The following is a 23,872-nucleotide window of genomic DNA, read 5'->3' on the forward strand; positions in this document are numbered from 1 at the left end:
TATTTCCTGCTCTCAAACAGAAGATTCAATTTAAGTAAAGAAACCAGTGTGAAAATTATAAAATATCACAGTTAAAGCAGACGTTAAATTGTTAAGCCTGGGCTTCAAGTGAAAGAATTTGGGCTGCATAGGAGGGAAGCAAATGGCTCATGGTTGGATTTATTCTCATTGTGATATGAGCGAAGCAGATGGATGAAAGTGCCCGTGGCACTAAAATATGCTGGGCCATCTCTGTCCATTGCCTTGGCCATGCTCCAGACATTTGAAAGCATTTCAATTTTTTTCTTTTATATATTTCCCTAAGGATATGTCAGTGAAGGGATTGCTTCCTATTCAGATTTTCATGCAATTGAATCTTTATACTTAAAATGAAACTGTTCTTAGCCACATTTCAGCCCAAATCCCATTGTTAATCACATCTGGAGCAGACCTGCTGAATGTTAAGTAAATCTCATGGCTTCTCTTGGATCCTCTCTATTTGGTAATTGAGACTATAGTATTTCATTTCTGAAATTTAACTCAGGTATCCTTGAGTTAATGAATAAGGAGCCCCCGGTGGAGCAATGTGTTAAACCTTTGTGTCAGCAGAACTGAAGACCGACAGGTCGGAGGTTCGAATTCAGGGAGAGTGCGGGTGAGCTCCCTCTGTCAGCTCCAGCTCCTCATGCGCAGACATGAGAGAAGCCTCCCATAAGGATGGTAAAACATCAAAAACATTCAGGCATCCCCTGGGCAACGCAAATTCTCTCACACCAGAAGCAACTTGCAGTTTCTCAAGCCGCTCCTCACACACAAGTTAATGAATAGATGCATTCCTGGGTATAATTATTTAATAGAAGGTTTAACACTTGAGGGGAAGGAATAGCATTGAAAAATAGGGATAGGTTCCTACACAATGAAAAAATAAGAGCAGTTCAAACTAGTCTTGTGCATTTGTATAGAATCACTATCCGTTTTTGTTTGTTTCATTCGTACGACCTTGTTTGTGGGTGATTTCTGGGCCTGTGTCAGGTTAAAAAAACTGGTTTACTAATGAATTGGTTAACCAGTTAAAATTCATGAGTAAACCAGTTTTTTTTTCAACCTGACATATTTCGAGGGTGGGGGGGATTGAATCCTTAACCCCCCCCCCCCCATACCTCTTCACAATGCCCTTACACATGCATAGATAAGAACTGTTTAAAGCTACAGACAACGTGGTCGCTGTTGCCCATTTTTGGTCTAAAATTATTTAGCTTGTGCTCCCTTTATTTTACCAGTTTTATATTTATTTATTTATTTATTCAATGCTTTTGACATGAAATAAAAAAATAGAAGTTACCATTGTATTAAAATTAATAAGATACAAATGTGTAATGAAGCAATTAGGTCAGATAAGTCTTACATAAGTGGATACAATTTTTTGAATCTTCTAGGGACTACCTGAAGGATTCTTCCAAAATGCATCCAGGGAAAAATGATCTCTTCACTGTAAGGGACTATGTTAGCTGAAGTATACCTTTGTACAAATGTAACACTCACATTTTCAATAACCAATCTGACAAACAAATCATAATAGGATATAATTATACATTTGAAAACACAATAAGACATGAGACAAGAACACCCACAGGCAGCATGCCACAATAGTACAGTGAACATTCAGAAATGATCAGACACCAAAGCACTAGATGATGAAGCATTACTCTCAAATGTCTGTCCAGAATGCGTTTTAAAATGAAAGTAGGCGTATAGTGTTTATTATTGTTGTATTTCATTGCTGTCGTGCCAACATTGTAAAATGCTCACAAATGGTTTCCCTGGATAGAATGAGAACTGTTTATTGGTGTTAATTTATGTTGTGCCCCAGTACTATCCTCAAGGCAAATGTAGGCTGAAGAAGTGACATTTTTATTGGATTTGAAGACATTTCTGGGTTGTTGTTGTTTTTTCGGGCTGTATGACCATGTTCTAGAAGCATTCTCTCCTGACATTTCCCCTGCATCTATGGCAGGCATCCTCAGAGGTTGTGAGGTCTGTTGGAAACTAGGAAAATTGGATTTATATATCTGTGGAAGGTCCAGGGTGGGAGAAATAACTCTTGTCTGTTGGAGCTTGGTGTGAATGTTTCAATTGGCAACCTTGATTAGCATTTATTTATTATTTATTTATTTACAGCTTTTATATTCCGCCCTTCTCACCCCACAGGGGACTCAGGGCGGATTACAGTGTACACATATATGGCAAACATTCAATGCCAATTTTTGACATACAAACATATACAGACATACACAGAGGCTATTTAACTTTTTCTGGCCGCCAGGGGAGCTGTCGCTTTCATCGTCCATCTGCGACGCTGATTAAGTACTTCTGCATTCCCTGCATGCTTCCCCGCTGGAATGCTCTGCTGGAGTCTTCTTTATGGCCTCATAAATTAGTTAATTTAGCCTCCCCACACTTTAAGGTGGTACCTTAAACACTTTAAGGTGGTCCGAACGTATCTCCTTCTACGTCCCACCTCGGAGTTTAAGTTCTGCGGGGGAGGCCCTGCTCTCGGCCCCACCTTTATCACAAGCGAGACTGGTGGGGACGAGGGACAGGGCCTTCTCGGTGGTGGCCCCTCGCCTGTGGAATGCACTCCCGGGGGAGATTGGGACAGCAACATCCCTCCTTGCTTTCAGAAGGAAGCTAAAAACCTGGATGTGGGACCAGGCCTTCAGGTAAGCTGGCAGATGGACAAAGACAACCAATGACGACCAGAGTAGGAAAGGATAATGACAATGCTAGATGGATTACGAACTATGAATTGGCGAACATTGACCACAAGATGATTTTATTGCTGCTAGTATATTGTTTGACTGTTTTAATTAGTTATAATTGTTGATATTATATGGTCAATTTGTGTATTGCATATTGTATATTGTATTGTATTTTGTGAATTGTTAGGCATCGAATTGTGCCTTTTTGTAAGCCGCCCTGAGTCCCCCCTAGGGGGTTGAGAAGGGCGGGGTAGAAGCACTCCAAATAAATAAATACCTAATTTTCCTACTTGACAGATGCAACTGTCTGTCGGGTTGCAAAGGTCGACAACAGGCTACACACAATTGGTTGGAAACCCACTCCAACCCGGGCTGGCTTCGAACTCATGACCTTTTGGTCAGATTGATCTTAATGCAGCTGACACTCAGCCAGCTACGCCACAATGATGGCCTGACAGTTTTTAGGGTTGGCTTGTTACTGCCTGGGGCAATCCTTTGTTGAGGGGTGATTGGCTGTCCCTGATTGTTTCTTGTCTGAAGGCGTTTCACTGGCCAAGTGAAGAAATAACCATTTTGGAAGAAATAACCATTTTGGCCATTAGGTCCAAACTGTCTGTTCATTTTTACTATTGAGGATCAGTACAAATATTAATAATGTTGTATATTTTGTTATTATTTTCCAGGCCAACCTCTGTTTTGTGGATATCGATAACCACTTTATCGAGTTGCCAGAGGAACTTCCTCAGTTTCCTAACAAGATGAATTTCATCCAAGAAATCTCAGAGGTTCTCCTTCAGTATGAAATTCCCCTTGAGGGCAACTTCCCTTGTAGCGAGAGTGCTACCAAGTTGAAGAACCTCGTTCTGAACGACTTGGCCAATGACAAAAAGAACGGAAACATCCCCAGCAACACCATCAACATGTACGAGCTCCTGAAAGGCAACGAAACCATTGCCCGCCTCCAGGCGCTGGCCAAAAGGACAGGGGTTGCAATGGATAAGATGAGCATTACTGCTCCTCTGGTAGAAAAAGAGAGAGACGTTAAGCTCCAGTGTGAAGATGGGGAGCTGAGGGACTACAAACTGAATGTGCAGCTTCGGGAGGTCTTTGCCAACCGATTCACACAGATGTTCGCCGATTATGAAGCTTTTGTCATTCAAGCTGCACAGGATAGAGAATCATGGCTGACAAATAGGGAACAGATGCAAAATTTTGACAAGGTAAAAGGAATCATATTCTTTTCCTTCTAAGCCAAGTCAATGGCTTCCTATTTTAAAGGCTCAAAGCTCAGGGACAGGCCATGTATGCTGCATATATCTTGTAAGGACAAGATCTCAGCTCTTGTGGTATCTCCAAGTAATAGTTATGGCAGAAATTGTGGACTGAAATGTTTGCCCAAACCAGGGGTGAACAACTTGGGAAGGCAGGAGTTGGCATTAGCCCATCAGGAGAACTTTAGAAGGTTGTACTCTCTACAAACAATAAATTACTCCCAGACAGATCGAAAAATGCTGTAAGAGGCATGGGGTATTTGTGTCATATTTTGGGGTATCCCCTGGCCTGTTTTAATCCCAGAAGAAGCTTTTTAAAAACAGTACAAAGCTGGAAGACACTTTCCAATTGTATCCTGTTTTTGAAAAGATTTACCATATATACTCAAGTATAAGCCGGCCCAAATATAAGCTAAGGCACCAAATTTTACTACAAAAAACCCTTGGAAAATGCATTGAATCGAGTATAAGCCAAGGGTGGGAGCTACTGGTAAATTCCAAAAATAAAAATAGATACCAATAAAATTACATTGAGGCACCAATAGGTAAAATCTTTTTGAATATTTACATAGAATTGTAATTTCAGATAAGACTCTCCAACTCTGATTACACCATTATTCTAAGCTTCTTTAATAGAAATGTGCTTACGTATCCTTCTAATAATAATAGAGTAAAATAATAAATGTACTAATAAAAAGAGAATAAAATAATAAATGTAGAAATAATAATAAAGTAATAAATGTAATAATAATAATAAATTGAGCAAAATAAATATAATAATAAACCGAGTAAAATAATAAATAATAAAATAATAGAGTAAAATAATGTAAATGTAATAATAATAATAATAATAGTAAATAGAGTTAAATAATAAATGTATAAAAAGTAATAATAACAACAGAGTTAAATAATAAATAACTTTGACTCGAGTATAAGCCAAGGGAGACTTTTTCAGCCTAAAAAAAGGGCTGAAAAACTCACCTTATACTCGAGTATATACGGTATTCTTTTCACTTCATGTTTCACCAAAAGGCATGAAGATCAAAATGTGGCAAAAATGGGCACTTAAGGACATTTGAGGAGGAAAATATTTTTTGATCTGGAGCGGAATTGCTCACTTAAGGAAGAAATTAATTTGCTTTGCATTTTAACAGTTTTGAATCAGTACATGAATCTACTTATCTTACAAAGTTTATAATTTTCCAGTGAATATAAAGTATGTAAATTAGAGGAAAGTACATTAAAATTACTCTGTGAAAATAATGTTCAAGGGTGCATGCATGGCATTAACATAATTGCTTGCAAAATTTGGAAACTTGTATAGAGTAATACCTGCATTGGGAGGAATGCACATAAATACGTGTTAAAAGCTGCGTATAAAACCTTTGTTTCCCCCTTGGAAAAGTAGGGTTGGAACTCTTCCTGAAAACATCTGAACATACATGGCTTTTTCACAAGAAATATATAACTCCTTTATTGAGAAAATGTACCTCTGATTATTAATCCTGGAAAGGGACATTTGCTAACTCATCTGAATGGTAAAACATCAAAAACATCCAGGCGTCCCCTGGGCAACGTCCTTGCAGATGGCCAATTCTCTCACACCAGAAGCAACTTGCAGTTTCGCAAGTTGCTCCTGACATGAAAAAAAAAAATTGCTCAAAAGTACGGTATGTTGTGTGAGGTTAACAGTGTTGTTTTCAAGTTGTCTCATTCTTCCCTTCTTCTCTAGGCTTCATTTCTGTCTGATCAGCCTGAGCCATATCTTCCATTCCTCTCACATTTCATTGAAACCCAAATGTTTGCAACATTCATCGACAATAAAATTATGTCCCAGTGGGAAGAAAAAGATCCTTTTCTCAGAGTGTTTGACTCAAGAATAGAGAAGATCAGAATGTATAATGTCAGGGCGCCTGCATTAAGAACATCGACATATCAGAAGTGCAGCACCTTGAAAGAAGCAGGTATGGACAGACGGATGAGCTTTCAGAGTGACGTCCAATGTAAAAATAAGTAGAAGAAGATTATATATATATGTGTGTGTGTGTGTGTGTGTATACAGATAAATGTATATACTTGAGAATTGCCTTTTAGTCTATTTAAATTATAATTTCTCATATTTATTTATTTTGATGTATATCCTGCCTTTGATTTCATGACAGAAGCAACTGTTAATACAATATAAAAATGAAATATAAGATAACCTAACTATTTTTAAATATTCTGAGATTGCACTAATATAATTGTTCACAAAATCTAACTTGGCAGTTCAGCTCATTCTTTCAAAACACAATGTATCCTCGAAGATATGCTAAATATTCTGTGAAATGACACAAGAATTCTCCAAATGGACCTGCTCTAAAAATAGTTCCTCACTGCAATAGAGAGATCCCCAGACTCAAGTAATGTTGTGTTTCAATTACTATTCCCAGCTCAAGCTATTGAACACCGTCTGTCAAAGATAGATCACACTGCAATTCATCCGCACCTGCTTGATATGAAGATAGGTCAAGGCAAATATGAGCAAGGTTTCTTCCCCAAGCTTCAATCAGATGTGTTGGCAGCTGGACCTACCAATAACAAGTAAGTTTACACAGGTACATCATGTCTTTATGCAGTAAGTCTAGTTGTGTCCAACTCTGGGGGGGGGGGTGCTCATCTCCATTTCTAAGCTGAAGAGCGGTGTTGTCCATAGACACCTCCAAGGTCATGTGGCCAGCATGACTGCATGGAACACCACTACCTTCCCACCTGAGCGGTACCTATTGATCTACTCACATTTGCATGTTTTCGTACTGCTAAGTTGGCAGAAGCTGGGGCTAACAGTGGGAGCTCACCCTGCTCCCTGGATTCAGCTTCAGCTAATGCATATATTTATTTATTTACTGTATTTATATACCGCCCTTCTCTGCCCTCAGACGACCCGAGGCGGTTTACAAGGCAAAATTCAATGCCACAAAAGTATAAGTACAATTTTAAAACCTTGACATAAGCAAAATCATAACAACAGCAATAAAACATAAGTCATTAATGAATCCTTATTAAAAAACATTGTCCAGTCCCATCGTATAGTTGTTCCATTTTCCTATGTCAGCTACTCTGTATTTGCAAACGCTTGCTCGAAAAGCCATATCTGGGTTTTTTCGAAATGTCAAAAGGAAAGAAGCTGATCTGATATCCCATAGCAAGGGGCCACCGCTGAGAAGGCCCCATCTTTCGTCCCCGCTCAGAGTCATCCCTGGGCTGAGATGGGTGGTATACAAATGTAGTAAATAAATACTTGGGACAAAGGTGCGACCGAGAGCAGGGCCTCCCCAGACAATCTTCAGACAGGTAAGTTGGGCCAGAACCATTTAGGGCTTTATAGGCCAAAGCCAACACTTTGACTTGTTCCCGGTAGCAAACCAGCAGCCAATGGAGCTGGCGCAAAAGAGGGGTTGTATGCTCTCTGAGAGCCGCTCCTGTTAGCAACTTAGCTGCCGTCCGTTGGACCAGTTGAAGCTTCCGGACAGTCTTCAAAGGCAACCCCGCGTAGAGCGCATTGCAGTAGTCTATACAGGATGTAACCAGAATGTGGACTACCGTGGCCAAGTCAGACTTCCCAAGGTACAGGTGCCGCTGGCACACAAGCTTTAACTGTGCAAATGCTTGTTTTGTGCTTGTTTTGATATTATAGCACTTGTTTTGATATTATAGCAAATGCTTGTTTTGATATTATAGCACTGACAATTCCTTTATTGTAGCTCTGGCATTTAAATTGTGTAATTGAGTACTTCATATTTGCAGTTAAGACTATGAAATTGTAGGCCAAATTGTTGGCCAACATATCTGGAGGTCAAAGATCCCTTGCCCCTGCTTTTAAAAAATTACATGAGCTTCCCATGGTTAGTTAAAAGGAAGTTTGCCACCCTTGGAGTATCCCAGCAGCGATGGAAACTAATCACTTTCCAACTTTCATTGGAAAAAAAAGTTGAACTATCTAAGTAGGTCTGTTTATGTTATTTTGGAATATCATTGGCATTTGAGTTGGTACACCTCCTGTGCACAGATCCTTGGTAATGTAGTAATGTGGTCATGCTCTCACATCACGAAGATGTAATCTGTTATTTCAGTGAGGAAGATGGGAGAAAGGGAGCAAGTAGAAAATTTGCTTCAAAATATGTTGTTTTTCAGTTGAATGGCCAAGGTCTGGTCCCAGTCACTGTAAGAAAAGCAGACTGATAATGTGGTCGTGTTTTCTTCCTTTCTTTAGTCTAACAGTGGGAAATCCAGCAAAGAGTGAAAGCACAGTGTATTATGTCTTTAGACAGAATGGTGTCAGGCAGTCTGGTGCGGCGCTTTGCTTCAGACTGCAAAGAGGGCAACTGAAATGTTACAAAGACAACATGAAAATTCCAGTGTCAGTAGAATTTAATCGGAGCAAGCCTATTGCAGGAAAAGTAATTGAAGTTTTTGTGATAACTATCAGTCTATAATCTTTTTGATTATGATTTTAACACACCTGTGGCTTTGAGAACCCAAGACGAATAAAGAACAGATATAAACAATTCACTTTAAACTATCCAGTAATTGCATTGCTTCACAGCTTAATAGTCTAGGCCTTCCGGATTTGGTACTTCAGATCAGCAAATTTAGCTATATAATAATAATAATAATAATAATAATAATAATAATAATATTTATAATAATAGATGATTCATTGGAACTTGTGCCACAAATACCATTTTCCTGCAAGAAAGAACTGGTGGGACCACAAGCCTGAAAAAATTACAGAAAATGAACACATCAAACTTCTCCGGGACTTCTGAATTCATACTGACAAGGGTTTTGGAGCACAATACTCCTAACCTCACAATCGTGTTAAAAAAACATGTATGGTGGATCGTCAATGTTGCGATCCCAGGTGACAGCAGGGTTGAAGAAAAACAACTGCAAAAGCTGACATGATACAAGGATTTAAAGATGGATCTGCAAAACTCTGGCACAAGCCAGTAAAGGTGGTGCCAGTGGTGATCGGCACACTGGGTGCAGTGCCTAAAGACCTTGGTCTGCACTTAAACACAATCGGCGCTGACAAAATTACCATCTGTCAGCTGCAAAAGGCCACCCTACTGGGGTCCACATGCATTATTCACTGATACATCACACAGTCCTAGAAACTTGGGAAGTGTCCGACGTGTGATCCAATACAACAGCTAGCAGAATGGTCTTGTTTACTGTGTACTAATCTTATTGTATTTCAAATAATAATAATAATAATAATAATAATAATAATAATAATAAATTCTAGCATACAAAAAGGAAAGTGTTCAATGCCTCAATAAAACAAAAAAGTGCCAACAAATAATCCAGAGTAACCCCACATATGAAAACAATATTTATTTAGAACATTTATATCTCGAACATTTATATCCCGACCAGGGCAGCTACCAGCAGACAACAATTCGATGCCAATACAATATAAAAACAGCAATAAAATACACAATTACATAAAATGATTATAAATATACATTAAAAACAGTTCGCCAGGTTTAAGACATCCTCCAAATCAGTACAAATTACGGTCCATAAAATCTCAATTTCACCAATAAAATCCATCTATTCTACAGTGTTTCATGTAGAATAGATGGATTTAAGTTTCTTGTGAAAAGTCAGGAGGGAGGGGGCAGATCTAACCTCCTTAGGGAGGAAGTTCCACAGCCGGGGGGCCACCACGGATAAGGCCCTGTCTCTCCTCTCCACCAAACACGACTGCAATGGTGGCGGAACCAAGAGCAGAGCCTCCCCATGTGATTTTAAGGTCCTTGATGGTTCATAGGACAGGTGAGCTGAGCCACAGCCATTTAGGGCTTTATAGGTCAAAACCAGCACTTTGAATTGTGCTTGGAAGCTAATCGGCAGCCAACATTAGAATCTAACATCAATAAATTAAACAAAATGTAATCAAAAACATTGTATAAAGACATAAAACCCAAAAAATAAAAACATCTACATTAATTTACAGGAGCCAACCAAAATTCACAAAGTCATATAGGTTGAATTGTGAGGCCAGTGGCGACAACTGGGCCAACATGGACTAACAGAACCCGAATGCAACCATTGTTCTTGACCAGAGGTTCGGTAGTGATCTCTCATTGTCTAATCCTCCTCCTCTCCATATGCTAATGAGCAAAGTTATTCTTTGAATGAGAGGAGGGAGGGGGCCATCAGTATTTCTTTAGAGAGGGAGTTCCAGAGGTGGGGGGCAATCACGGAGAAGGCCCTCTCTCTCTCATTCCCACCAACCTCACTTGAGATGGGGGTGGGACTGAGAGCAGGGCTACCCATGATCATCATACCCACTATTACTAAATGGCAGCAATGTGAATACAGATACGTTGAAATGCACACATTGATATCACTACCATTTGATAGTATGACTGTGAGAATCCTTGTTTTTTCGTATTCACATGAACTACTGGAACTAAATCCCCACTGTAATCCTGTGATTGTTTATTCAGGAGTAGGTTTGAATAATTTCAGTATCAGGCTCAATGTACTAGAGCAGTGGTTCTCAACCTATGGGTCCCCAGATGTTTTGGCCTACAATTCCCAGAAATCCCAGCCAGTTTACAAGCTGTTGGGATTTCTGAGAGTTGAAGGCCAAAACATCTGGGGACCCACAATTTGAAAACCACTGTACTAGAGACTTACTTGCTGATAAGCATGTTTATATTAGCCATCACAAATTGCTCTTTATAGCAAAAATTTGTAAGAGACAGTGAAACAAAACAAGGCAATAAAAGTAAAATGTTTGTATGGTTGCAACTTTGGGACTACAGTGGAAAGCTGTGTACTAGATAAAAAAGATTTGCAGATAACACCAAAATTTGGCCATTTTCTCCCTTTTTTATTGTAATTACCAGAAGTCCATCATGTTGTCTGGGGGCTTTGGGGAGTTGTATTCCAAAATAACTTTTCCATGTTCTGAGTAGGTCATAGACTTTGCTCTTTACAGCCTACGTTTGCATAAATGAAGTAAGAAGTGGATATGCTGGAAGAGGTTCTTGCTTTTCTTAATCTTAAAAGAATCCGTTTGGGCAATGTTCCCTGATTAGGCTTTGATAGTTTTGATTAGCTCTCCCAGAAGGGGGAAACTCGGTTCATCCCTCCAGACATCTGTAACCAGTTCAAAGCACCAGCACTTGTAACATTCATGAAGAACATTAAACTTTTCCAAGGTACTGACTTTAGCTTTGGGGAACAGAATTAAATATAGAAGCTCTTCCAGAACGCCTGAGGGAAAGCTCAAAGCTCATGTGGCCCAGCCGGCACAAGAGCTAAACTTGGAGTTGTGATCTTAGTTGCTCCCTTGGAGAAAAGATTCAGAACAAAACTTTTTCTAGATGGTTGGCCTTTCAAACTCTGGATCATTTAATTTGGGTGATATGCATTTAGGAGACAGAGGAAGTCCTCCACTAAGAACCAAGCCCATTTGATAGTAATTGGGTGCAGTGGGTTAAACTGCTGAGCTGCTGAACTTTGCTGACCGAAAGGTCGGCAGTTCGAATCCGGGAGCAGAGTGAGCTCTTGCTGTTAGCCCCATTTTTTGCCAACCTAGCAGTTCGAAAACATACAAATGTGAGTAGATCAATAGGTACCCCTCCGGCGGGAAGGTAACGGTGCTCAATGCAGTCATGCTGGCCACATGACCTTGGAGGTGTCTACAGACAATGCTGGATCTTCGACTTAGAAATGGAGATGAGCACCAGCGCCCAGAATCAGACATAATCATCATCATCATCATCATCATTATTCATACCCCGCCACCATCTCTCCAACGGGGACTCGGAGCAGCTTACATGGGGCCAAGCCCGGACAACATATTACAGCAAAAATAAAACCAAAACATAAGCAACAAGCAACAGCATCAAAATTACATAAGGAAAAAAAACCCCAAAAAATATGAATACAATAACAAAATAACATTACAATAAACACAGTCGCAGAGACAATGGGTGGGCCACATATACAGGATAAAATGTTAAAAACTCAAATGAGATAAGAATAGGAGCAAATTATTTGGAAGGAGCTCATAAAGAAGTGCAGGGTTGTGAAACTAAACTTCGTGACTGGACTTAATGTCAGGGAAAACCTTTACCTTTACCTAGACGACTAGACTTAATGTCAGGGGAAATCTTTACCTTACTTAGAGTTCTTAATGTTTTGGGGTTTTGTTTTTTTTACATAAGTCTAAATTGTATTTATGGCTGCCCTGTTCATAGATAGGCCACATTTTTTGTTCGTTGATCTGAAACATATAATCTTACCATTATTGCCTCCAATATGGCTTAAATGTTTAAAAATAAAAGTTTTCATTTTAAAACCCTGAGAGATAAGGATGGAGAAGAAGCCTTCATGAGCCATCTGCCAAGCATGCTGTCTCATCAGATCACTTCCAAATGCAATTCTGCGTGGATCTGTCTCTCTAAGACTCAGCCATCAAATGTTTATTTATCCATTAATTTTATTTACAGTATTTATATTCTGCCCTTCTCACCCTGAAGGGGGTTCAGGGCGGATCACAGAACATATATACAGCAAACATTCAATGCTGTTTATACATTGACAAGACAGACAAGTGTATATAGATAAAAGTATATATAGGCTTTCCCCATATTCGGCATCTTGGAGGCTTGTGCTTGGTTCCGGCCAAGAGGGAGTGCTGTCGCTCCATCTCCCCTTCCGAAGAGCTTTGTTCATAAACTTCCTCCTTGATCGAATTGCCGGCATTTTCTGGCATTTTCTTAGGGGTTCCTTAAATACCTCACAGCTTTAAGCAGAACCTATTTATCTATTCATATTTTGCTTTTGAACCGCTAGGTAAGCAGAAGCTGGGCTAAAGGCCAGGAGCTCATTCCAACCCAGGGTTCAAACTCTCAACCTTTCGATTAGCAAGATTTACTATAGCTGGTGGTTAACCTGCTGTGTTAACACGATTTAAACATTAGGGCAAGCAATTTGATAGCATAAACAGTCCTTGGTTTACTACCGTATATTCTGGTATATAAGACTACTTTTTAACCCAAGAAAATCTTCTCAAAAGTCAGGGGTTGTCTTATACGCGGGAATAGTCATATACACACGAGTAGTCTTATACGTGGGAGTAGTCATATACGCGGGAGTCATCTTATAGAGCGGGTGCTGAAACTTCCAATCTGGATTGGAGAATCTGTGGTTGCTGCATATTGTGGCTGGAACTCAAAAATGGCAGTGGCCGCATCCCTGCCATATGCAGTGACTGTATGAAAGCATTAAGAGCAACGCTGTACAAGTACAGTAGAAGAAAATCCATTCATCAGGATTCGTGGACTTAATGCGGTCCCGATGGTGGGGTGAAGGGGCGCCTCACCGGGAAGATGTAAGTGAAGGGCGGAGCAAGCTGCAGGTGTCCAGGGTGCCCAGGGTATGGAAAAAAGAGAGAGAGTGGCTCTGGGCCCAGAAAAACACCCCTCTTTTACCTGTCTGGCCTGCCCTTGTATCCTATTACCATACCTCCTCCCCTGCCTCTCAGATCTCGCTCCTGAAGACTGCAGTGAAGCGGTGCAGGTGCGCAGGTGCAAGATCTGAGAGGCAGAGAAGGAGGTACAGTAATAGGAAAATTACCATATTGAAATCAAATCTGATGCTTTTAAAAAAATATTTGGTGTGCGTTGAAAGAGGGGTAGTCTTATACTGAGAGCATATCCCAAACTCTATATTTTAACTGGAAAAGTTGGGGGTCATCTCATACACTCAGTCGTCTTATATGCCGGAATATACGGTACTTATCAAGGATATTAATATGTTAATTTGGGACTAATTTGAACTTTGAGGTTGCTTCCACTTCTGTGTTTATATTAGCCAGAAAAGAGTAACTCAAAATGTATTAATGATATGCTGTCTTCACTCCACTATTTCATCTTGACAAGATTTTAATGTGTCGTAATGGCCCAAATTATGTTGATAGTTCCAGCCTGAGAAGACGGATGGTTGAATGATGAGTCCCAGTGATTCACTGTGCATACTCTAGGTGGAACTTTATTTTTTCATGTCAGAAGTGACTCGAGAAACTGCAGGTTCCTTCTGGTGTGAGAAAATTGGCCGTCTGCAAGGACGTTGCCCAGGGGACTCCCGGATGTTTTGATGTTTTACCATCCTTAGGGGAAGCTTCTCTCATGTCCGGGATGGGGAGCTGGAGCTGACAGAGGGAGCTCATCCATTCTCTCCCCAGATTCGAACCTCCGACCTGTCAGTCTTCAGTCCTGCCAGCACAAGGGTTTAACCCATTGTGCTACCGGGGGCAACTTTGGGGGAACTAAAAATATGAGACCTTTGTAGCACTTTGCAGAGAAGTGAGGCTTGTAAAAATGTGTGATAACAATGGTAAAACTTTTTTTGGTCCAAATGATTGTTCAACTGAAATTTCTAATACAGTTTCCCCACTCTCTTTCCATCTATCAAATAACCTTAGTCGGTGGGTGAGTCGTAGCGCTACAGCACAACGCCGGAAAGATCGCATCCGACAACATTCAGAACACATTGGTTTGGACAATGATTTAAGAGAGGTAAGTACTGTGTTTTACAGTAGGCGGCTGGGCCAGTTGTGTTTGTGAAGATTTTACAAAATCACAAGTTACTGAGTTGTTTCGATGTTTTCACATTACCATATTTCGATCATTTAATACTGAGCAAGAGAGGGTTTGTACATAGACAATGCAAAATGTCGAACCCATGCTTTGTTTTCCAAAAATGCTCTAAATAGCCATATAGAAACTTGACCTAAATATTGACATGATTAGTGATGTAATGGGACATCAGAGGAAGAACAGAGGAATTTAAATGTGATATTTCAATTGAAAAGTGTTTTATATATGTGTTGGGAAAAGTAAGGAAATTGAAAGTGATATGAGAGAGGCTTTCTTTCTTTTTCTTCCCCCTCTTTTTCTCTCATCACCTTTGTAGAGGTACTAAATTTTGTTTACAGCCTTGAAGGAGGCAGGCTGCCACATGTCAGTCTACCAACTATAAAATAAAGGAGCGGAATTCATTGCCCTACAACTAGCTCTCACACTACCCAATTATAGCACTGTACTCTACTTTAACTCTCAAGGCAACATCTTATAGCAGTGACTCTCAACCTTCCTAATGCTGTGACCCCTTAATACAGTTTCTCATGTTGTGGTGACCCCCAACCATAAAATTATATTCATTGCTGCTTCGTAACTGTAATGTTGGTACTATGTACTGTTGAAGGCTTTCATGGCCAGAATCACTGGGTTGTTGTAGGTTTTTTCGGGCTATATGGCCATGTTCTAGAGGCATTCTCTCCTGCCGTTTCGCCTGGACACAGCATTTTATCTGAGAACACAGAAATGCTGGACCACTCTCACAACCATGTCAGACTACACAGAGAAGCCATTGAAATACACAAGCATGTGGACAATTTCAACAGAAAGGAGGAAACCATGAAAATGAACAAAATCTGGCTACCAGTATTAAAAAACTCTAAAATTACAACAGCACAACAACAGAGAGGAAACAAACAAGGACATCTAATCACCTCTCAACAAAAGTTTGCTCCAGGCACTGTCAGGCAATCAAATGCTAATCAAGATGATCAGTTGAAACATTCACACCTAGCTCCAGCAGACAAGAGTCCTTTGTCTCACCCTGGTCATTCCACAGATATAAAAACCCTTTTTCCTAGTTCCAACAGACCTCACTACCTCTGAGGATGCTTGCAGGCGAAACGTCAGGAGAAAATGCCTCTAGACCATGGTCATATAGCCCGAAAAAACCTACAACAACCCAATGTTGGTACTGTTATGAATCGTAATGTAAATATCTGATATGCAGGATAGATTTTCATTCACTGGACCAAATTTGGCACAAATTCCTGATACACCCGAATTGGAATACTGGTGGGGTTTCGGGAGAGGGGATTGATTTTGTCATTTGGAAGTAGTAGTTGCTGGGATTTAAAGTTCATGGACAATCAAAGAGCATTTTGAACTCCAGCAACGATGGAATTGAACCAAACTTGGCACACAAAACTTCCATGACCAACACACAATACTGGGAGGGTTTGGTGGACATTGACCTTGAGTTTAGGAGTTGTAGTTCACCTACATCCAGAGAGCACTGTGGACTCTGATGGATCTTGATCAAACTTGGTACGAATACTCAATATGCCCAAATGTAAACACTGGTGGAGTTTGAGGAAAATAGACCTTGACATTTGGGAGTTGTTGTTGCAGGGATTTATAGTTTACCTACAATCAAAGAGCATTCTGAACCCCATCAATGATAGAATTGGGCCAAACTTCCCACACAGAACCCCCATGGTGACCCCTCTGACATCCCCTTGCAACCCCCCCCCAGGGGTCCCGACCCTCAGAGTTGTGGCTCCCCTATCAGTGGGGAAAAGGACCTCAGAAGCACTTGCATTCATCTCCCAGCACCGACCAATTGCCAATGCAAACAATAATATTAATATATATATATACGAATCTTATTTACCAAAGGAGTAAGCGTGATATGACCCACATTCCCCTTTCAAACTGCTTCAAATTATGTGGAAGAGCAGCCCTCTTTTTCTAGCCTGAAGTGTTGCCTGGCTGGCCCCCATTTGGGCTCGGTCTCATAGGACAATAATAATTGCTCTCAAAGGGGTGGAATTTCAAAACTTTTGAAGTGTTTCTCTGGTTTGCTAGCTTGTTCTCCTAGTCTGTAGCAGAATGCTTTCAGGGAAAAGAAAACATGGAGGAGGGCTTTTGTAAAAAGGAAATGGCAAGAATGTGTCGATGAGTTTGTTTATAATTGTTTGTGGACTATATCCTGCTTTTTAAAGTGTTTACATACTATTTGGAGTGGATAATAACAGTTAAAAGTAAATGAAAAAATACGATGAAATAACAAAATAAATAAAAATGTAACTCAAACGAAGCACAACTGAAATTTCAAAAGACCGACTAAACCGAAAGGTAAAATGTAAGGAGAGCGCCAATTTATCTTCTGAGGACAAAGGATTCTGAATTTAGGTCTCTGTAATATCCTGGATCTGAGTCATGGACCAGACACAGTTTCTGCGGATTCTTAAAAGTTTGAAGAGATTGTAGTAAACCCATAAGAGCTCCCTGTTAATTCAATTTAACAAAAGTCTTTTGAAAAGAAGTATTACTCATCACCCGCCTGATCGACATGGTGATTGTGCTTCACATTTATTTAAAACCAGAGCTGAGCATTTGCTTTGAAATCCAGCACACTGGACATGTGCATCAGTGGACAGTGAAAATGTCTAAAATATTGGAAAGTCCATAATCTACTGGAAATTCCAGTGCACCATAATCTTATTGCAAAGCTAAAAATGATGCCACCTCAGTTTGGCAAAATCTCCATGAACATAGAGACCACCTGAAAACCACAAGTCAAGAATGGCATGACCTTGTTAGAAGTCAACCCTTAAGACTAGTGATATTCATAAAACATCAATGTAATAGCACACAGGTAGCTCAGCTGTTAAACTGAGGAACCATGTCTTTTAATGGCAAAGGATAAAAACAGACCACTACAAAAATATTACTTAAGTGATCCATCGTTGTCCAAGTAAGATTGTCCTCCAAGTGTGGTGTCCTGGCAGTGGGTACGTAGGTGACTGTGGAGCCATATTCTTGACCCGCATGTTCTCCTGCAGTGAGGGCATCCGTTTCCACGTGGAAGTTGGTTCCAGTTGGGGTTGGCTTGACGCGCCTTCCTCTTGGCACGTTTCTCTCTTTCGCCCTCCATTCGTGCCTCTTCAAATGCTACAGCACTGCTGGTCACAGCTGATCTCCAGCTGGAGCACTCAAGGACCAGGGCTCCTTAGTTCTCGGTGTCTATGACACAGTTTTTAAGGTTGGCTTTGAGCCCATCTTTAAATCTCTTTTCCTGTTCACCAATGTTACGTTTTCTGTTCTTGAGTTCAGAGTAGAGTAACTGCTTTGGGAGATGGTGATTGGGCGTTTGGACCACATGGCCGGTCCAGTGGAGTTAATGGCGGAGGACCAGCAGAGGATGGTTGGTTGAAGTAGAATTTGCAGTAGTAACTGCTGTTACCCAAAAAGATATACACTCCCTTAAAAACACGCGCTCAAGAGACAAAACAAAGTAGTCTTCTTTGAAAAATAACGTATCTTATTAACTAACAAACTTGTATATATTAAGTACACAGGCACATAGTCTTTTCAGTGTCTTTAAGCATATCTGTACTCACTCAAGCGCATGAGCATACACATCAACCTCCAAAGAGGTCTAAAACCAAGCTTATTTCATTGAAGTCCATAAGAAGACATCCACCTTCAATGAAGTTCAAAAGCATACTACAAAAAAATGGAGTCCTGAGTTTGCACATGCTCAGTATAACCACATGTATAACTCTTCCCTCATCAAAGAGGTCAGCCAAACTGGAAAATCAATGCACAGATAGAATACAGGTTAATTAACTAACAAACAGTTAGTGAAGGCTTGGAAGGTTTCAATTTCCAACATAAAATATCATTTTTCTGACTCTTTTTTTAAAGTGACACCCTTATTAAGAGAATGAATAAAAATCTCCTGTGACCAAGAGATGTAACAAGTGAACTCCTTCCGAGAATTAATCCCCAACATGTCATTTTCTTAGGAAGACAACTGTTATTTTACTTCCTTCCATTACTTTCCAAGGAGATGCTGTCCTTGGCATGCAGTGTTTACTTCCACTGAACCTTAGGCATTGGTCTTTTTGAGAAGCATAAGAGAAACCCCTGGGGTGCACACTTAAATTGTCTGTGGAAGTTATATTTGACAATAAAAGAGTTGTGCACCTTTGACTCAGCATGCTACGAGTTGAGGAAAGTTATAGTCAGTAAGGGACTAGTACTGAAAATAGGTTCCAAATTACATTTCCCTCCCAAACATATAATAGCTATGACATGATTGTTTCCTACTCACTTGCTACATCATTGACTGTTGGTACCAGGGAAACCTAAAATGTCATAGCATGGAGATAAAGAGTACATTTCCCTACATATTAATGGCAAAAGGTTTATAGTCCACTGTTATTTACAGTATTTTGTTCTGCCCTTAGAGCTCCAAATCAAAGTTCTAGCATATACGGTACTTCTGATTTGCAAATATCTCTCTCTTAGAAATTAAAGTGCTCAGAAAAGTAAGGGAACCTCGTCTTTATTTTTCAACTCAGTTTTATGGCAGGGTCATTCCTATCATCTTCTTCAGGTAGCAGATGTAGACAGTTGCAAAAGGGCAGCCAATTGCTAATTGTTTAATTTATCATGGCTGTTTATCATGAACAAAATCTGTCTACCAGTATTAAAAACCTCTAAAATCAGTAAATAAAGAGCAGCACTAAAAAAAACAGGGGAATTCCAGACAAGAATCAATCAGGGCTAGCTAACACCTCCTAACAAAGGATCCCCAGGCAGCAGTCAGACAGGCTTTGAATCTACAAGGCCATTAAATGTTAATCAAGGTGACTAATTGCAACATTCACACTTGCCACAAGCAGACAAGAGTTCTTTCCCCCACCCTGGAGATTTTAGAGATATATAAACCTCACTTGCCTAGTTTCCAACTGACCTCACAATCTCTGAGGATGCCTGCCATAGATGTGGGCAAAAATCAGGAGAGAATGCTTCTGGAACATGGCCATACAGCCTGAAAACTCACAGCAACTCATGAAAGCCTTTGATGACACATAACATGTGTTGGAAAGAGGGAAAACAGGTTTAAGACATTTCTGTCTCAGGAGATGATAAGACTTGAGTGGTTTAGGGTACGCTGAAATTGGCAGAAGTGAGATAATGGCTACTCATTTTACAGCAACAAAATGTTTAGAAATGATCCTATTCTAGGTGGTGGTACAGAGAAAGATATGCTATTTAGCCTTTACAACGAGGAAAATGCTTTTCTAGGTACTGTCATCACTGAAAACTGAAACTTGGAAATTTCTGCATGAGTTGTTGTTAGATTTCATCTTGCCTTTATTATTTTCCGCTCCTTTTCATTACCTCTCCTTTAAAGACAGAAACAAATTACTATGCTTTTTCATAGCTGTTAAAGTTGCTTTGCTTCTTTTTGTTTTCTTTTTAATTTTTCTGAAGTAGAACATTTTTCACGCTGTGTTGCCTGTACTGAACTTAGCACCCATTGCAGCCTGCAGTTTGGGGAAGGGTGGGATAAGTCCTGCATTTGTCTGTATAGCTTTGATAACATATGGCATTTGTTACCTTTTAAATGTATAACAATATGTCCAGTGGGCTATTAGATCAAATGATCTATAAATAATGTATACATTTATATCATTATTGATTCTGCTTCTGTACTATATAAAATCTAATTTGCTAAAAATCCAGTTGATTGATTGTAGATCCATCATCATCATTCTGTTCTTGAAAGTATGTGAAAAGTAGTGAGAAAGGCGGAATATAAATGTTTTAAATAATAAATAAATATATTGCTATTAAATATGAGGGGTTGGAGCCTTGCCTTGTATTCTTCAATATTACACTCTTGTGTTTTTTAATTTTTAATTTGTTCGTATCGGTGCTGAATTTATTCTTTTTTCCCTTTCTGTTTTTGCTTTTACCCTTTATGCATGCACATACCGCCTTCTTCTTTTTCTCCATCTACTGTCTCTGCCATTGGTTGTGTCTTAGCCATCGGAGGAGTTCTTGATTCGTCAGAACTCAATGGCTTTCTGGGAGTGGGACCAGGGCCCGCCCCCTCCTGCACGGCCACCTAAAAAATCATTCTCTGAATGTTGCCTGGTATGTCTTCTTTAATTTTGCCAAGAGCTGCCTATCATCTTCATCACGCAAACCACTGCTTTTTTTTAGAGGTAGAATTTTATGCACATCTCTATGGTAGTTTGAAGTGTGGCTCTCATCATGCAACTTTTTCAAGAGCTAAGTGTTTGTTTGTGTGGGGAGGGGTGGAATTAACATTTTTCACTACAACTCCCATAATCCTCTGGCCAGTGGCTATGCTGTATGGTCAGTTCTGGGAAGTGTCATCTAAAACATGACATTTTCCAAGCTCTGGGTGACTTCTACAGTGACACATGCCTTTTGATCAGTTTTGCAATATGAAACCCAAAAGAGACATTCCGATTCTTCTGCAACACTATTGAGGTGCCAAAAGTTGTGTTGGAAAGTCTGACCTATTCCAATATATATCTCTAAATCACATTTGCCTTTATTCATTCTCCTTAAAGCGATTTGCAAAGGCAAGTAGAGTAAGATCTTTGTCTCAATTGTCTGATTAGAACCACACTTTGAATTATTGCCACCCATCCTCTTCCTCGTCCCTTTCTTTCATTAGTTTTTATATCTTTAGCTTTCTCTTCACTGATGTTTTGCTAGGTCATTCACCGTTTGGGACTTAGACAATCACTTGCTTTAATTTGTCAGAGAAAATGCAAATTGTTTCAGGGCCTGGGATGTTTTTTTTAAGTAACATATAAGCTTTCGCTATTGACCCACATCCACTTAATAGTCACCACTAAGGATAGATCTGTTAAATTAATGAAAACGCGGTAAGTAAACATTGCAATTCCACAACATCTGGAAAGCTGGACAAATCTCCTCCTTTGGGAGAAGGTACAGTTGATCATCCCTTATTCAAAATGACTAGGAACAGTGTTTCGGATCTTGGAATGTATGGATTTGTATATATGTACATAATAAGATCCCTTGGAAATGCGACCGAAATTCTGTTTTAAGGGATTCTCAGAAAATAATGAATATCATGTATTGTCAAAGGCGTTCATGGCAAGAATCATTGGGTTGTTGTAGGTTTTTTTCAGGCTATATGGCCATGTTTTAGAAGCATTCTCTCCTGACATTTCGCCTGCATCTATGGCAAGCAACCTCTGAGGGTGCTTGCCATAGATGCAGACGAAACGTCAGGAGAGAATGCCTCTAGAACATGGCCATATAGCCCGAAAAAACCTACAACAACCCAATGAATACTATTATTGCTCATAAAATAGTATCAGGTTTTAAACTGATGTCCAGTCTAGATACAATTATTGACCATGTCTTTCAATTTTGTGCTTGTGATTTTCTTTCTCTACCTTCAATGAAGAAGTAGTAGCTTGGAAGAAGAGCAATTTTCAAGATGGTTTAAAATAAGCTTTCTACAAAATATATTCCCATTCTGGATTGCTTAAATCCCTAGGATAGATTCAAACTTAATACTAACAACAACAACACAACTTTATTTATATACAGTTCTATCTCCCCAAGGGCACTCAGAGCAGTTTCCAAGTAATATCATCAATACATACAGAGTAAACAACATAACCATAAGATTAACAAAACAATATAAGCATAAAAATTGTCACAATAACACATATATATTTCAATATATATACATCTGGGGGAAAGGAGAAGATTAGGGAACTTTTGCACATAGACCAAGCCAATCAAGTTTTTATTATCAGGATCCTTTAAAATAATGTGAGAAGTGAGGCAAAATGTGCAGGCATTACTTTTCAGTTACATCAGTCTGCTAGTGCATTTCACAGTTTAGCAAACCAATGTTGCTAGACCAGCTATGGACTAACTTTGGCCATTTAGGTGTTTTGGACTCCAACTCCCACAATTCCCAACAGCCAGGAATTGTGGGAGTTGAAGTCCAAAACACCCTGAAATTTGCCCATGTCTGATGATGATGATGATGATGATGATGATAATCTTTATTTATACCCTGCCATCATCTCCCCGATGGGGACTCGGAGCAGCTTACATGAGGCCAAGCCCAAAACAACAATTTGTTGTTGTTCATTCATTCAGTCGTCTCCGACTCTTCGTGACCTCATGGACCAGCCCACACCAGAGCTCCCTGTCGGCCGTCACCACCCCCAGCTCCTTCAAGGTCAGTCCAGTCGCTTCAAGGATGCCATCCATCCATCTTGCCCTTGGTCGGCCCCTCTTCCTTTTACCTTCTACTTTCCCCAGCATAATTGTCTTCTCTAGGCTTTGCTGTCTCCTCATGATGTGGCCAAAGTACTTCAACTTTGTCTCTAGTATCCTTCCCTCCAATGAGCAGTCAGGCTTTATTTCCTGGAGGAAACAACAATTACAATAAAGAAAAACCAAGACACAACCGAAAACGCGAATAATAAACAATAACATCATAATTACATAAAACATATGGATACATGGCAATGTAAAAATTACAATAGACACAGGCACAATAACAATGGGCGGGCTACATGTAATGATTAAAAGACAAACCGATTAAAACTAATTAAAAACTCGGGCGAGATAAAAGATAGACTCTATTGTCATTACAACAACAGTGTAGAAGCTGGCAGTGTAGTTGGGACAGCATTCAAAGGAGCTCAGTTGGTATTACACCTGTTTTGCTGAGGAGGAGAGAAATTAAGGGCAGTGCATGACTGAATTGTGGTTTAATCCACTATTATCCAGTTTCATCATGTGTTTTATCTATTGGATTAATTGAGTTGTATTTCTTTATATTATTAGCCTTTTATGGAAAGGAGTTAATATAGTAGGGAAAGGCTGCATCGTTGATAGGAGCCACAGTGTAATTAATTAAGAATTCTTTTGGAAGGGAGCCAAAAGAAGAATGGAAGGATGGATGGAATAAACAGCAAGTCTACTCATTAAAAAATAATAGAGAAGTAGATTTGGTATATACATTTACCCTTTTCCATGCAACCTTTGTCCATGGTTTATTGCCTGTTAGTTCCAAGATGTGCCAAAATGCTAAACTTGTTCTCTTGAGGCTCGGTATAATGTATATATATTTGGCGTACAACCATATGCATTTTCCTGAAGC

At 39.7% G+C, this 23,872-nt stretch overlaps 1 protein-coding gene across 4 annotated transcripts in view; it reads left to right on the top strand.

Moving 5' to 3' along the window:
• The window catches only part of DENND5B (DENN domain containing 5B), a 159,238-nt gene that overhangs the window by 105,666 nt on the left and 29,700 nt on the right, over window positions 1–23,872 (top strand). For 2 of the 4 annotated variants that reach the window (XM_060776781.2, XM_060776782.2), the window contains 5 exons: window positions 3,422–3,958; window positions 5,742–5,973; window positions 6,442–6,592; window positions 14,502–14,595; window positions 20,722–20,832. In XM_060776781.2, coding sequence (XP_060632764.2) covers window positions 3,422–3,958; window positions 5,742–5,973; window positions 6,442–6,592; window positions 14,502–14,595; window positions 20,722–20,832 — 1,125 coding nt within the window. The remainder of the gene's footprint in view (window positions 1–3,421; window positions 3,959–5,741; window positions 5,974–6,441; window positions 6,593–14,501; window positions 14,596–20,721; window positions 20,833–23,872) is intronic. The other 2 variants (XM_060776783.2, XM_060776784.2) reach the window with 1 other exon arrangement.

This window comes from Anolis sagrei, chromosome 5, assembly GCF_037176765.1.
Source record: "Anolis sagrei isolate rAnoSag1 chromosome 5, rAnoSag1.mat, whole genome shotgun sequence".
NCBI classification, from domain to species: domain Eukaryota; kingdom Metazoa; phylum Chordata; class Lepidosauria; order Squamata; family Dactyloidae; genus Anolis; species Anolis sagrei.